The 15,627-nt window shown below is 38.1% G+C and overlaps 1 protein-coding gene across 3 annotated transcripts in view; it reads right to left on the reverse strand.

The window, feature by feature from the left end:
* LOC148370163 (receptor tyrosine-protein kinase erbB-4-like) overlaps positions 1–15,392 on the reverse strand; it is a 377,191-nt gene extending 361,799 nt beyond the window's left edge. For all 3 annotated transcript variants that reach the window (XM_088332560.1, XM_088332561.1, XM_088332559.1), the window contains exon 1: positions 15,098–15,392. In XM_088332560.1, the coding sequence (XP_088188686.1) occupies positions 15,098–15,161 (64 nt within the window). In that variant the 5' untranslated portion in view covers positions 15,162–15,392. The remainder of the gene's footprint in view (positions 1–15,097) is intronic.
* Between the last annotated feature and the right edge of the window lie 235 nt (positions 15,393–15,627).

Raw genomic sequence — 15,627 nt, forward strand, 5'->3', positions numbered from 1 at the left:
ATCGCTTACCCCTACCTGTAGAGGAAAGTTACTTCTTGGTCCTGTTTATGTACCTGCACTAACTATGAGTTAACTATGAGAAAAATGCGAGAACATTTTGTAATGACGTGACGGCACTGCTTTTTATTCCTCAGGCTCTTCAAACCTAAAGTAGAAGGAGCCAAACATAGTTTTCCTGTTAAGCAGATCGATGCTTTTCTTTTTTTCCCTTTTTTGTGTGTGCCCCCCACCCCCTCGATGAGCCGTAATATTACGAACGCAGGGTGATATTACATCTCAGCGCTTTCCGAGAGCGCTGTTTCTGTGTGACGGCTGAGCAAAACAATCATCTCTTCCACAGTGGCAAATATTCAATAAGGAAGAGACACTGAAAGCCTCCGTCACAAATTGTCTGATAGGAATAAATGCGCACATGCTTCAGCATACCCAATATCAATCAGTAGAACACACATACACTGCACACGTCTAAAGCCGGAATTAGTCACTGACTCCGTGACGGGCAGAGTTAGTATGGAGGACTGATCCTGTTGTACGTAGAATGAATGTATTAATACATGAAAACCTGAAAATATATGCAGCATAGGGCGGCACGGCGGTACAGTGGTTAGCACGTGCATAGCACAGTTCTGAGGTCATGGGCTCAAATCCAGCTACCAGCCTTCCTGTGAGGAGTTTGCATGTCCTCCCCGTGCTTTCGTGGGTTCCCTCCGAGAACTCCGGTTTCCTCCCACATTCCAAAAACATGCATGTCAGGTTAAATGGCCGATCCAAATTGTCACTAGGAGTGACTGAGCGAGTGAGTTGTCTGTCTCTTTGTGCCTTGCGACTGGCTGGCAACCAGTTGAGGGTCTCCCCTGCCCACTGCCTGAAGATGGCTCCAGCACCCCCGCGACCCTACTGAGGATAAGCGGTGCAGATAATAGATGGATGGATATGCAGCATAAATAAATGGCATAATTGTTAAATATGTGACTTAAATGCTATTTATTCATAAATGTATGCATTTGCATTTGTTGTTTATTCATTTTGATGTTGTTTTGATGTGTTTATTGTAATGTATTTTTTGAGTATGCATTTAGGCGTGTATTTCCCCATGTATTTCTTCATGTTTATTGTCATACATTGTCATGTATTTTGTCGTGTATGCATTTGACGTGTATTTTGTTGTGTATCGTGTTGTGTATTTTGTCGTGAATGTCGTAATTTGTTTGTTTTGTTTTGTCATGTGTTTAACATGTTATTTGTCATTTATTTTCTGTATTTTGTTGTGTATGTATTTTGTCATGTAATTGTCTGTATTTTGCCCTGTTTGTTGCCACGTATTTTCTCTTTTTTTGGTCATCTATTTTGTCATGTACCCTGTCATGAATTATGTCGTGTGTATATTTTGTCGTGTATTTTGTCATGAATTATGTTGTGTATTATGTATTCTATTATTTTTTTTGTCATGTAGTTTGCCGTGTTTTGTTGTGTAATTTGTAGTGTATACTGTCATGTATTTTGTCGTGTATGAATTTTAATGTGAATTTTGTCGAGTATTTTGTCATTTTTCTGTTCTGTGTTTTGTCGTGTATTGTGTCAAATATTGTGTTACGTATGTTGCAGAGTAATTTGTTTTGTTTTGTGATGCTTTCTACATGTACTTTGTCATTTATTTTCTTATGTATTTTGTTGTGTATTGTGTCGTGTATGTTGTCATGTGTTTTGTTGTTTATATACCATTTTGTCATGGAATGTCATGTATTTTTTTGTCTATGTATTTTTGCCATGTTTGTTGTCACGGATTTTGTCATGAATATTGCCATGTATTTTGTCGTATGTTTTGTCGTTTAATGTGATATGTATCATCATATATTTTCTCATTTGTTTTATACCTGTTTTTCTTTTATGTGATTATTTATCTGTTCATTTATTTACACTACTATTCAAAATATAAGGGTCGCTTAGAAATTTCTATTCTTTGATGAAAGCAAAGTTTGAAGGATATAAATGACACACTGTTGTTGTCTGGTTAACCCCAGTTATGAACAATATATTATATGGCATAGCTTTGTAGATATTTTTCTATTCATTTATTCATTTCCATTTATGGCAGGATCGGTCCTACTCAACGTAGGCCCTTATCACTCATCCTGTTGTATTAAGAGTCGAAGTGACCTGCAACTGTGTTAAAGCATTTGAATTACAGAACAAAAAATTGAAAAAAGTGCACTGATCAAAATAGAGAACACTTGCATGTGCCTCCCACTTAATGGTACTAATTTAGCACATAGTGCTAAGTCCCTTGACTATCTATCAACCCCTACTTAACCGGCCTTCTAACTGCCAGTTCCATTGACTTTGCAAGATACTGGGACATTCTCATGCTACTGAAAGATCTTCAGCAGCCGGTTGTCCAGATTAAAAAAACGGATGGCCCTATCGGCCATGTGATATCAAGAATATTAAATTCTTACAAAACTACAGGATCATTTAAGTTGCCCAAGAAGGTTAGTCATCCAGGGAAGAAAAATGCAAGAGAGGACAGGTCACTGTGGAGGATGTCAACGGCTAATCATTTCCACACTGCAGCTGGAATTGTTCGCCAGTTCAGTACGGAACATGCTAAGGATCTGACTCGCCATTCTCTGTCTCGCTGTTTAGGAGCATTTTGGCCCACACTGCAGTGACCAAACCTCTCATATCAAAACGCGAGACTGAGATTGCCAAGGAGCATGTTTTGTGGACAGAGGAGAACTGGTTGAGAGTTCACGTTAGTGTTGAAAGTAAATTTAATTTATTTGGCTCTGATAGGAAGCATTTTCTCTGACACATTGAAGAAAGACTAAACCCTAAGTCTGTAAAAAGGTCATTGATAGGTGAAAGAGGGAGTGTGATAGTTTTCTGCAAGGAGTGGGGCCTCTTGAACAGCTTCATGGCCGAGTGAATGCACATATGTATCAGAACCTTCTTCAACAGCACATCGTTCCCTGCTTGCGTTTATCGCCCAATCAACCTGGAGTCTTCATGCAGGACAATGCTCCATATCACTCAGCAAAACGGGTAAAGGATTTCCTTGAAGGTGAAAACATTGAATCAATCGCATGGCCTGCCCAGAGTCTTGGTCTCAAACCAATAGAGAACCACTGGAAAACCCTTGGTGACAATGCTATGGTCAAGAAACCCAGTAAAATCACCAAACTGTGGAGGAGGCCGGAAGAATAATGGACCAAAATCACAACAGAGCAGTGCAATCCTGCAGTTGCAGATGTGCTGGAGTCATTCACAGCGGAGGCCAATACACTTCTTACTAATTGCAGACTGTTGTAATCTGCAGACTGTTGTAATCTTCAGATTGCTTTTCCATGCCAGTCATTGTTGTTCTCTAATTTTGATCAGCTTGTTCTTAAATTTTGATCAGTGTGTTTAGTAAAGAAAAAATAATGAAATGCCTCCAGTCATTTTGTGAAGAAAGTGTTGTAGTACCATGATACAGACACAATACAATTGTAATTTACCTTTATAAAGATGGTATTATTTCAAAAGTATTGTATTTCTTTAATTTTGATCTCCAGTGTTTATGGCGGAGGACAAGTCTTTTTTTTTTTGAGCAATTTGAAATGTATTGGTAAAAATTCAATCTATCTGTTTTATTGGTGGTTTAGTAAAGACAGGTCATTTTGACCCAGAGGACACGGGGTCTATACACAAAATGAGGACAATAGGAGGGTTTAGGATGGCTGTTGAAGGAAAGCCTCAAAGACTAAATGTTCTTATTTGCACTGTAATGAAACAGATTAGGAATTTACAATGTTTAAGCGGGGATAAACACGCACAAGTAAATCAATAACTTTCCCTTTAAAGCTCAATTGAGATTATGGAGCAAAAGAATGGCCCGTTGTGCCGATCTGGGGGTAGAAAGCAGCGAGTCTACCAGAGAAAAAATAATCCGATACTCGTTTTAAAAGAGTTTGGGTCGTCTTGCCAAATGGTGGCTGTCATTCAAGAAAAGCCGAGTACAACAGCAAGAGTGGTAACTCAAAGACGACTCTTTTACACGCCTGAAATCGCAGAATGATGCAAAACTCGCATCTTGAAAAAAAAAACACGATTCGTTGAAGACTGATTTTGCTTTCCATTTTTGGGTGTGTGTTTAGAACAGGGCTGGGCGCGTTGCTGAACAACAGTTTGTACTTACAGGTACGATTCACTGTACTTATTTGTGGAGAACGCTCGTTTTTTGTTTTTTCAATGTTTGGGTGAGAGTTATACACAAAGTTTTACGGTAGTATATTACTGTATTTAATATCGCTGACCATAATAGAAAAACAATGGATGCAACAGAAATCCGACCATTAGACGACTACATTATATGAAATGAAATGAAATGAAATGATCTGCATTTATATAGCGCTTTTCAAGTCAATGACTTCCCAAAGCGCTTTACATTGTGCTTCACATTTCCCAATAGCGGCCGTGATCTGTGCAGCCATGTAAGGCGCTAACCTGCTTATTGGGGGTAATTGGGGGTTCAATGTCTTACCCAAGGACACTTCGACATGTAACACGGACAAGCCGGGATTCGAACTGGGATCCCTTAATCCTAAAACGATCGCTCTACCTCCTGAGCTACTGCCGCTCCATATAGACAACATACGAAAAGGAATTTGCTGTTATCTCATTGTCTTTAGTCATGGTACCAGAGACATTAAATAAATACCTTGTTATTGTTATATTGGTATTGTACTAATAGTTTTGTTGTCAATAACTGATTATAATCATGTAATTAACAACTATGGTCAGTTATAATGCTTAGTTTGAGCTGACAAAAAGGGAAACAAAATTTAAACCGATTTTAATCCAAAAAATGAGGGTTGTGCGTTATACATTAGTGTGTGTTTTAAACCAATAATTATTGTACTTAATTTAAAATGTAACTCAGTTATACCTCACATTACTGAGAGCAAAAAGTAGCAAGTCACACCGAAAGTAATTATCTTGTTACAAATTACCGTACACACTCACATGGAACTGCTTATAAATTACCCACATAATAAAAGAAATGAAGATTTGTACACCAACTAGTGGAAGCAGTGAATCCTTCATGAAGTATGTATTAGCTTGTAAACAAAATCTTAGCCGATTCCCTGTTGACTCTGGGCTTCAAACCACTCAATGATCTCCTTCTCCATTTCTGGTCACTGCCCAATACCTTCTTTTAGTCCAGGCATGGTATATTGCAAAAATAATTTTACAAATAAAAGGAGGATAATTCAGGTAGGCAGGTAGGTTAGATAGGTAGGTAGGTAGGTAGGTAGGTAGGTAGGTAGGTAGGTAGTTTAGGTATGTAGGCAGAAATAAGCCATACACCCTTCCCCACGTACTGCCTACAATTCACTACTACAAAAACCTGCATATATAACGCGTTACAGTAGTTGTTACAGAGAAAAGTAATTGTGTTACGAGTACACGTTCCTTTGTTGCTCGTTAATCCCAAAACTGGCTTAGAAATAATTTCAAAATACCCAAACAGCAATTTGGGAGTTGTGTTTAATATCCTGTTGGGCCGAGATCAAATTATAAATTAGGAAATTAAGAAAACACGGAAAGAACGAGGGAAAACTCAGGAGACCTGCGAGCGTGTGTTTGCTTCAGCAGCAGTGCGAAGGCGTTTGTCTCTGAGCCGAATTACAAGTGGTGGGCTGAGCAAACTCCCCATTGGGGAAGAAGAAAGGGATCGGCTAGAGTTGGTGTGAGAAAGATGTGGAGAGGCAAAAAAAAATCTCTGAAAAAAGTCCGAAAAGTTTGGGCTAGCCTTTTCACACTTAGTGACCTCGCCCAATTAAGGTCAACGCCAGGGAGGGGTCACGGGCACTCGACCCAATCGCTGGGCACCCTTGGCTGTCACTGTAGCAGCTGTGTGTTATGATTCTGCATGTAAACAGTGGCTCAGGTCTCAAAGTGCTATGATTACCATCCTTTATTTAGCCGAGGCAATATTTTTACCTCACATGGAAAATAAATCATAGGGGGCATATGGGTTTCAGGTTTTAATGTGATAAAGATATATGTCATTGTAGGAGTGATACATTGTGAGTAAAAATGAGATTTCATGGGATGCAGGTTGCGTATTTTGACTCACTGTACTTTGCTGTTTCGATGATCTGCATTTATATAGCGCTTTTCAAGTCAATGACTTCCCAAAGCGCTGTACATTGTGCTTCACATTTCCCAATAGCGGCCGTGATCTGTGCAGCCATGTAAGGCGCTAACCTGCTTATTGGGGGTATTGGGGGTTCAGTGTCTTACCCAAGGACACTTCGACATGTAACACGGACAAGCCGGGATTCGAACTGGGATCCCTTGATCCTAAAACGATCGCTCTACCTCCCGAGCTACTGCCGCCAATTGCATCATTGTCGACGTTGGTCAATCATGTTGCTCTTCTTTGATTACCGCACCCATTTGGACTGAACTGTTTTTTGTAACCTTAAAGATTTAATAAAAAGAGGGGGCTCGGAGGAGAGCTTTGGAAATGACGGAGCATCTTATCTGAGAGTACCTGTCCCACTCCAAATTACAAATACAAAATAAATGTATGTATTTTCAAACTCACAGTGTCAAGTAGTTTAGATAAATCAATAAATCAATTTAACCCCATTCCCACTCAATTTTACTCCAAGTTGGATTATCTTTCCCAGTCCGTCCCATTTTTGACCACTTAGCTAAGTGATTTTATCTGGAGGAAACCCTGATGGTGATATATAAAGCACATCGTTCCTTGCTATAATCCTAGACAGAAACCTTTCAACGTGGGTTTTTAAAGGGATAAAGATACCTCACACTTTAGTAGAAAACCTTCAGTCTTAAAATGTTTATTCTGATCTATGACAAGGGCGGAAAAATCATTTTTTCATAACCATGTAAGATGAGATGTACTAAATTACATTTTTATATATTTAGCCGGAGGAATTAATTTACCCACGAGGGAAAATAAATCATAGAGCGCATATTCGAGTATGGGTACAGAGTTTCCCTCAGGAATGTATAAGCCTGGAAGGCCACCAACACTTATCCCCACCCATTTTGTATCCAAGTATCATTCTTAGTCTGTCCTATTTTGATAATTGAAAGTTTCTCCATCGATTTTAGTCGATTCAGTTGTCTCCCATTTGATTCACGAACGTTTTCTAGATTTAAATGTTTTTTTTCTGGTTTAAACTGGCCATTGCCACTACCCTACGAATAGATACAAATAATTGAATATATGGATAGATAAAGGGGCAGGAGCCTTTTTGACTGAAAGAGCCATAAATGCAAAATATTTTAATTATATTTAGAGAAAGAGCCACACCGTATATTTTGAGGCAAATTTCAGCAAAACTGCTAAACCAGCTCTCCAGACAAAAGCTTATTCTTCAGCACATTTTATTTTATTGTGTGACATTTGATGATTTGGTAAAATTCATGAAATAAGAATAATGCCAGAGCTTTTTTCCTAAATGTCAACAAATATACCATTTTAAACGTGTCTCCCTCCTGCAATTACTTAGGATCGTTGAGGCTATTTCTGAACTTCATTTTTTTGGGCTTGGTTCTCATACAGTGAGGGTGCATGTATATATTTTTTTTTCTGCAAACGAGGTCTTTGACGTATTTCCTTTCGACGCATATGGAGCAGGGTGAGAGACAGGAGGGAATGCTTGCACTCTTTGCATAGCTCCACCCATCCCTAGCGCTCACTCTATCAAATTGCTCTGGGTGCATTTCAATAGGCTTTGAACATTCAAGTAAGGAACAACAAGGATAATATTTACATGTAATCAATTTTTTTCTTCCAGCCATACATACTCATGAAAAGTGCCATGTATGGCTCGCGAGTCATAGGTTCCCAAACCCTGCGATAGATGAATCTATGGACAGTTCAACGCAAACAAGAAAGATAAGATTCAGTTCAACTCAAGTTTCGATTCGATATGGAACAGGCTAGGTTATGGAAGTATGATGTAATTTATTTTTAATTCTTGTGCTGATGAACGGACCAACAGGCGGAAGGACGGACAGACAGATGGATGAATGGATGGGCAGACTTGGAAAATGCTAGTTTACTGTCATTCCAGAGGCCAAAAAGAATTCCGCAGGTTCGAACGCAAACTCCATTCGAGCCCCGAGCTGTGGAAAGCTCTGCCTGCCGAGATACGATTTGCATCCTCAGCAGAAGTGTTTATATCTAAGCTTAAAACACACCTGTATTCAATAGCTTATAAATGATGTTGATGCCAGGAAGCTGTCAACAGGCCATGATGTTATTACCTATATCTCATGTTGATGATGTAGTGCAGGGGTAGGGAACCTATGGTTCGGTAGCCATATATGGCTCTTTTCATGAGTACATACAGTATGGCTCCGAAATAAAATGTAACTATTGCACATCTCTCTGTGGCGTTCCAAAGTCAAGTAAATTCATCCCGATGTTGGTCCTTATTAAGCTGAAGCAACTTAATGTAGAAGTTCGATAAGAAACCATTTAAACTGATAAATAAAAACGCTGGCAAACGACTTTGATTGGGTGAGCAGTGGATCCCTGCACACAGCGCAAGGCACATCCTTCTCTCTCTCTCGCTCAGTGCAGTCTACACCAAAAGTGAATATGATAATATGCTTATCGTTTGCAGTAATTTGTGACATTTTTACAAAAGAACTTTGCATGCACATTGTTTTGAAACCGTTATTAAAGACAAATTTCATGGAAAGAAATTGCCTCAATATTAATAACTTGAGGTGGAAGACAAATTGTAAATGGCATAGTTACATTGATTTGGGATGAAGGATTTGTCATTATTATAATTTCATACATTTGATTAACTCATCAAATGACACACAGTGAAATAAAATGTGCTGAAGAATTAGCTTTTGTCTAGAGAGCGTGTTTGGCAGTTTTTTTTCAATTTTGTCTGAAAATATATGATGTGGCTCTCTCAATTTCTTTTTAAAACATTGTTTGCTTTTATGGCTCTTTGGGTCATTAAGGTTGCTGACCCCTGATGTAGTGTAACAGTAGTCTGTAGTCTTTGCAGCCCTTTGAGACTTCTTGTGTTCAATGGATATGCAAATGACTTGACTTATCCGTAACCAGATACATTAAAACTGTAAAACATTTACAGAAAGGTTCAAGTCATTCCGATCCTATGCAAAAAAAGAATAAAAAATAATAACACGAATGCTAATTATTTTTAAAAGCATTTAATAATGCCCCTAACAAATATTTATGTTTGATGATGCACACTCTGGAAGCTTTGTTAGAAATTTCCCATTGTAGTTTAAGGATGATAATATGAATCACATTACTATGAAGTTAATGAAGTCAATTTGTAAAACCACTCGTTACCAAGAAATCAAAAAGTCACAATGATTCATAACACGTCAAACCTCATCATCCCACTAATAAGCTTGGCCAGAACCAACCAAAAGACGCATTATTAGAATAGAAAAAAACTATCCTTGGTAAGCTCAGCAGCATATCATATCCGCAAAAAAGCTCCCCGTGGAGATTTCAAGGTTCGATAGCAATGTTGACTAATTTGGAGCACGAGAAAACTGCCCCTCGCCTCCCTTGCTCATCTGTCTTGCTGTCACATAAAGGTCTAGACAGTCTGGTCTGACGCTATCAAGGGAAAAAAAAAAAAAAAAGCTTGATTAACATGTAATAAATTCTCATTGCTGCCAGTGGAGTCTACAGTCTTGGCCGGCCTCCGCTTAGTCCAGCTGACAACCTGATGGTAATTTGAAACTGGCATTCAGCAAGTGCACCCATTCAACGTCACTATTGCATATTTTCCCCCTGCCCCTCCTCAGACCAATGCACAGGCGTCTTGAAATGTCAACCAAACACGCACATGTCAAAGCTGCATTTGTTCTTCTCCGTAAACATGCATTAGTTAAATGCTCCGACAACATGTGCAGAGGATTTTCATTACCAACAAAATATTTACCTCAGATATATTCCTAATTATTGGGAAAAGGCAATCAAATGACCTTTGATTGAACACTCAACGCAAAAAAAACGATGTGTTCACGTGACTTAGAATTTTTCAGATGTTTTAAAGTGATTTATAATACGCCAGGGTGGTTGCTATGCAGGCATGAAAATGGGCCAGTTCTTAAAAAGGTGAGAAAGACGTGAAGGAAATACCGTACTTATTTGTGAATAACGTGCTAATGTTTTATTAAAAATCTGTATAAAATTTTGTTTGACTTTTTCTTAGCTCAAACTAAGCATTGAAAGTAACAAACGTTGTTTAATACACGTGGCCATGATTAAATTAATGTATCGACAACTATGGGCAAAATACAAACACAAAATTGACCACTTATATATTTTATATATTTTTCTGTGTCATCAGATACACTAAAGAGTTGTTGCCTTCTTGCTTTTTTTTTTGCATTTATTTATATATCTTAGGACAACGTTTGGTTTTCTCCATTTTGTAACATTGTCTCAAGTACCGTCAATTATTATAGTGTGATAATGAGAAAATCTCATTCGCGTTACACAAGGACAGGTGCAGTACAAACTACATTGCTTTTAATTCAAAAGCACCACCTTAAACGCTCAATTCACTCTGGAAAATCTCACAATACTTCCTTCTCCACCTCAAAACAAGTTCTCCTTGGCTCAGTACAGTTGACCTAGGTCACCTTTTTTGACTTCAAAACCGTGACTTTCTCCTAAAGGTGAAAGTTGTTCATGCTTGGCCATGAAATAGATTAAAGCCAAAAGAAAAAGAGAGCATATAGAAATTTCCCTCAGGTGGATAAAAAATAACCCAATTTAGGTCAAAACTTGGTTTGTTCTGAACCTTTGTATCTTGATTCTTTTGCGCTTTAGAACAACACCTAAAAAGTAGTTGTTTTATGCAAAATATGAATAAATAAATGAATAAAGAAATGAATAAAAACTTGAGCAAACAAATAAATATCCAAATAAATAAACACTATCCAAAATGTGGGGTTATTTTAAAATATTATAAAATTCTGGGTGGTTTCAAACCCAAAAGAATTGTGTAATTTGTTTTGTTGGATACAGAAAAAAAAGTACAAAAAGGGAGAAAACATGCTATAAAATTAGGTTGAACCAAATGATAATTTAATTTTATTAATATAATAACAATTGTATTTTAAAATTATTTTATTTTTGTTAATTTCTATATATTTCTTTTGTATTTTGACCATTGTGTGTGTCTGTGTATTTGGCGTTTTGGGTTCTTGGGTGCGGAAAATGTTATTTTCTTATTTATGTGGCACTTTAAGTTGCAATTGTGGAAAAATCGCTTTACTATTACATTTTGATTTCATTTCATTTATGATAAAGGTCACAAATGACAACGCTTACCAACTTTTATTAAGCAGGGGCAATTATTTTACTCCCAATGGGAAAAAAAAATCTCGGGTGTATTTTCAGGTGAAGGTGCATAGTTTCCCTCTGGGCTTTAAGAGCCTGGCGAGCCACCAACTCCAATGCCCACCCATTTTTTTTATCCAGATCGTATAACCATACCCAGTCCATTCCATTTTTGACCACCTGGCTCAGTGATTTTTCTTGGGGAAACCCAGAGTGTGAAACAAAACGGAAAAAAACTCCGAATCGAACCCATTCAACTTTTAGTTTAGTTTATCATGAGGAAAGAAACAACAAGAAAGTAAGGGGATTATTTTCAAAGAATTACAAAGTTGGACAATTTACATTCCAAAATAATCATTATTTTAAGAGATTTAAAAATGTGAATATTTTGGAACCCAAAACGATTGCTTAATTTGTTTTATTGGATAAAAAATAGCAAATATTTAGTCATGTAAATAAAAAGGAGAAGAAAAAATGCAAAAAATGCTGTGGTACAATACAAAAAAAGCTGCTTTGAAACTATATAGACTGCCACAACAAAATCAGACATTTTGCTGAAGAACACCACCAAAATATTAGGTCACTTAAAAAAGAACAAACACTCAAAAAAAACCTTACAAACGATTTTTTTTTAATGACCCCACAAAAATGTAGAGTTTTGTTTTAAACATAGAATCGTGAAATTCTTTGTATTAACCTTGAAAAAAATGGATTATATCTAATGCACAACATTTTTTTCAAATATCACACAATAACTATGTAATTTGTTTATAATAACTAGAAACAATGTTGATTTGGACAGGAAGAAATAAAAACATGTCATTTTGTTTAACACAACTGCACAAATAAAATGGAATTTACTCCTCCCCTTCCAAAACAACAGAACAGTTTAAAACCTAAGAACAAGGGTAATATTAAAAAATAAAAAAACAACATGAAATGGGATCAATTGACCCAAGTGGCAAATCTGTTTATTTTTAAATGGAATCTCGTTCCACCTACAAAATTTAAAAGCAAAATTCTTCTCACACAACAAACAACGTAAAGAGTTCCGCTGACATCATCCACTCATTAACACCCACAACGTTCCCACAAGACACAGCTCGGGTTGTTCTCGGGTGGAATTTGCATTACAAATACTCTAGCTTGGTTCTCATATAGTAAGGGTGCAGATATATATATTTTTTTCTTTTTTGTGCGCTTCTACTAGCATCCCGCAGGGAAGTGTGTGAGTGTGTTTGGCTCCTTAGAACTTTAACCCTGATGGAGATTGTCAAAATAATGTCATTTCATTAGCATTATGTTAGGTTTTACAATATTAATGATAATTTACTTGAAGCACTTGCATACAAGCCAACCTTTAGACATTAAAAGCGGTAGATTTGATCAGGCCCACGATTATTACGCCCAAATCATAATCCATCTCCATAATAATAAAATCAACAGCATGTGCTTGTTTTAAACTGGAAGTGTGAATTTTTCACCAAAACATAAATCTGCATCAACGTGCCGGCTGAAGTGGAAAGCTGCGTCGTTGCTGTCGTGGACTTTTTGGACAAATTGACATAAAAACTAATTTTGTATTGATGTTGACTATGTTTTGTGTATTGTTACCCAATCTATTACATCCTTTTTAAAAATGTATTTTTTAAAATAAGTACGCGGAAACATATGTTGGCCTGGAAAGGGATGAGCGCCACCAGACCGCATTTGCCCAGGACATACCAGAGAAAACAGTCACCCTACGACCTTAATGGTTAAGGGATCCAACTTGCCCAAGACACACCATGGGAAACAGTGACCCTACGACGATAAGGGTTGAGGGATTCAACCGAACCACCAGGTGTTTTAAGGGCAAAAAAACTGCGGTAGTATAATGAGTGAAGTGGTAGTGTTGATGAGTATGCATTTGGTGAAACACGGCGTCTTATCATAGACTTACAAACAAACCTTAAGAGATCAAAGACTGTATCGGAAGATGTGGAAGAAAGATCTGAGATTGACTTAGTAACATGCAAACATTTTTGAGCATTTAACAAGATGAAAATGCTTTTAACAGTGAGTGGATGGACTATCAAACAGAAGGAAATCTGCAAGAACATTAGAGCGATGGTGGACCAGAAGATGTGATGCTATAAGATGTTTGTGTGTGCGTTTTCAACAATTGAAACAAAGCAAACCATAATGCAATAAATCTGTCTCAAAATAATTTCCCAAGACTCACTCCCCCACACTGATGAACCAACGACGAGCCAATCAGCACCAAGCTAGAGTGATTAAGTCTTTAAAAGTGAAAGAAGAATCCCAGAGGTACTTAGTGTCATGCAAACATTTACCAAAAAATATATTTTTAATCACGACTAGATGAACTATCAAATGGGGGAAACACTGCAGAAACATCAGAGAGATGGAGCACCAGAAGACGTGATGATGTAAGATTTTTTGGATGCCTTTTCAAGTATTGACACAAACCAAACAATAATGTTCTACATCTGTCTGATAAGAAGTTGTCAAAACTTAGTTCCTCACAAATATGAATCAACATCAGACCAAACGTAACCCAGTTAGCATGATCAAGAAACCAAAAGCTTTCTCTGGAATGTGAAAGAAGGGTCTGAGAGTGATTCCGTGTCATGAAAACATCCTGCGGCATTTAGAGAGAAGATAATGCCTCAAATAGGGATTGGACTGACATCTGAAGTAATAATGTACAACGCTAGCACGCACTTTTGTTTTCTATAACAGAGATCTTAAGAGGTTCTTCAATACTTTGTTAGCATATAGCCTGAGCCTGCTAAAAATATATATATTTTTTAAGTGCTGATGAATTCAGCGCAGAGAATTACTTCAAAATAATTGTTGAAATTATATGAATTAATTATTTGACCATTATATTTGGGACTCTTTTGCTCATTGTTTTATAGCAATTGGGTGAACGATGTTTTCATTTTACCGTCAATGTCTAGGTTGCTCTATAGCAGAATTATGTACCCGCTCTTGTTTAATGATCATGCACACAACAAAATGCATTATTGTTATAAAATAAAAGAAAACATTTTGCAGACAGCTAAGTGCATTGACAGAATGTTTCTTGTAACATTGATGTGCGCATATCACATGTGAAGCTTACTCATCCATTCATCCTCCAGCCACTTAAACAAGGGGAACGCTGCAAGAACATCGGAGCTCTAGAGGACCAGAAGATGTGATGCTTTACGATGTGTTGGTGCATTTATTTCAAGCATTGAAACAAACCAAACCATAACGCGCTAAATCTGTCTGAGAAGAAGTTGACGAAACTTTGGCCCGAGCTGAAATGAATCAAAAAAAGAGCCAAGTTACAGTGATTGAGAGACCAAAGGCTTTCTCGAAAAAAGTGAAAGACCTGATATTGATTAGGTGGCATCCCAAAATTTTGCAGCGTTTGACAAGAAGAAAATACCTCTAATAGAGAGTGGTTGGGCACTTAAAAAGGGGTACACTGCAGGAACACGAGAGCGATGGTGGATCAGAGATGTGACGCGATGCTGTAAGATTTTTGTGTAAGCTTTTTTTTTTCAAGTATTGAAACAAAACAAACCATAATACACTAAATCTGTCTGAGAAGAAGTTGTCAAAAGTTTACCCCCACACTCAAATGAATCAATGAGCCAATCAGCGCCCGGTTAGCGTGATAAAACTCCGCTAAGGTGTCTCCTGCGCCATGAAAACACTCACCTGACTGCGCTGCGCTGTGTCGGACGAGGAGCAAAGTGACGAGAAAGCAGGCGAGGAACTTCATCTTGCTGGGGAAGAGCAAAATGAAGCGAAGATCGTCTCGTTAAACTCCCTCAGCTCACATGTCCGATGAGGAAATCCCAGGTGTTGTCTGGAGCGCGTCAATAATAAACAAATAAAAAGAAGAGTATGGTTGTACACCCCCAAGCGCGCACGCAACCTTTTACGCACCGCTTGGTTCTTTGTTTACTATTTCCCAGGCTGCCTCTCGGTTCGCTTTACTCTGTGGGTACTGCGAGGCGGTTTCGCCCGCGCGGTGGTGGCTGGGCGCGAGCGCGTGTTAGTGGTGCGTGCGCGCGCGGGGGTCTGAACACGCCTCCGTGACGTGACAGGCGCATGATGCAGCCTATTACAGGGGATAATAGAAAATCGAGGTTTGGTAGGGGTCCGATGACGTCACCTGTCAGTTCTGGAGGTGGGTCTGGTCAACTGTGCACCTGTGATCTGGTCTCCTGGGCATGTGCACTCGG

This window comes from Urocampus carinirostris, chromosome 3, assembly GCF_059441175.1.
Source record: "Urocampus carinirostris isolate Australia breed hairy pipefish chromosome 3, RoL_Ucar_1.0, whole genome shotgun sequence".
In the NCBI taxonomy this organism is placed as follows: Eukaryota; Metazoa; Chordata; class Actinopteri; order Syngnathiformes; family Syngnathidae; genus Urocampus; species Urocampus carinirostris.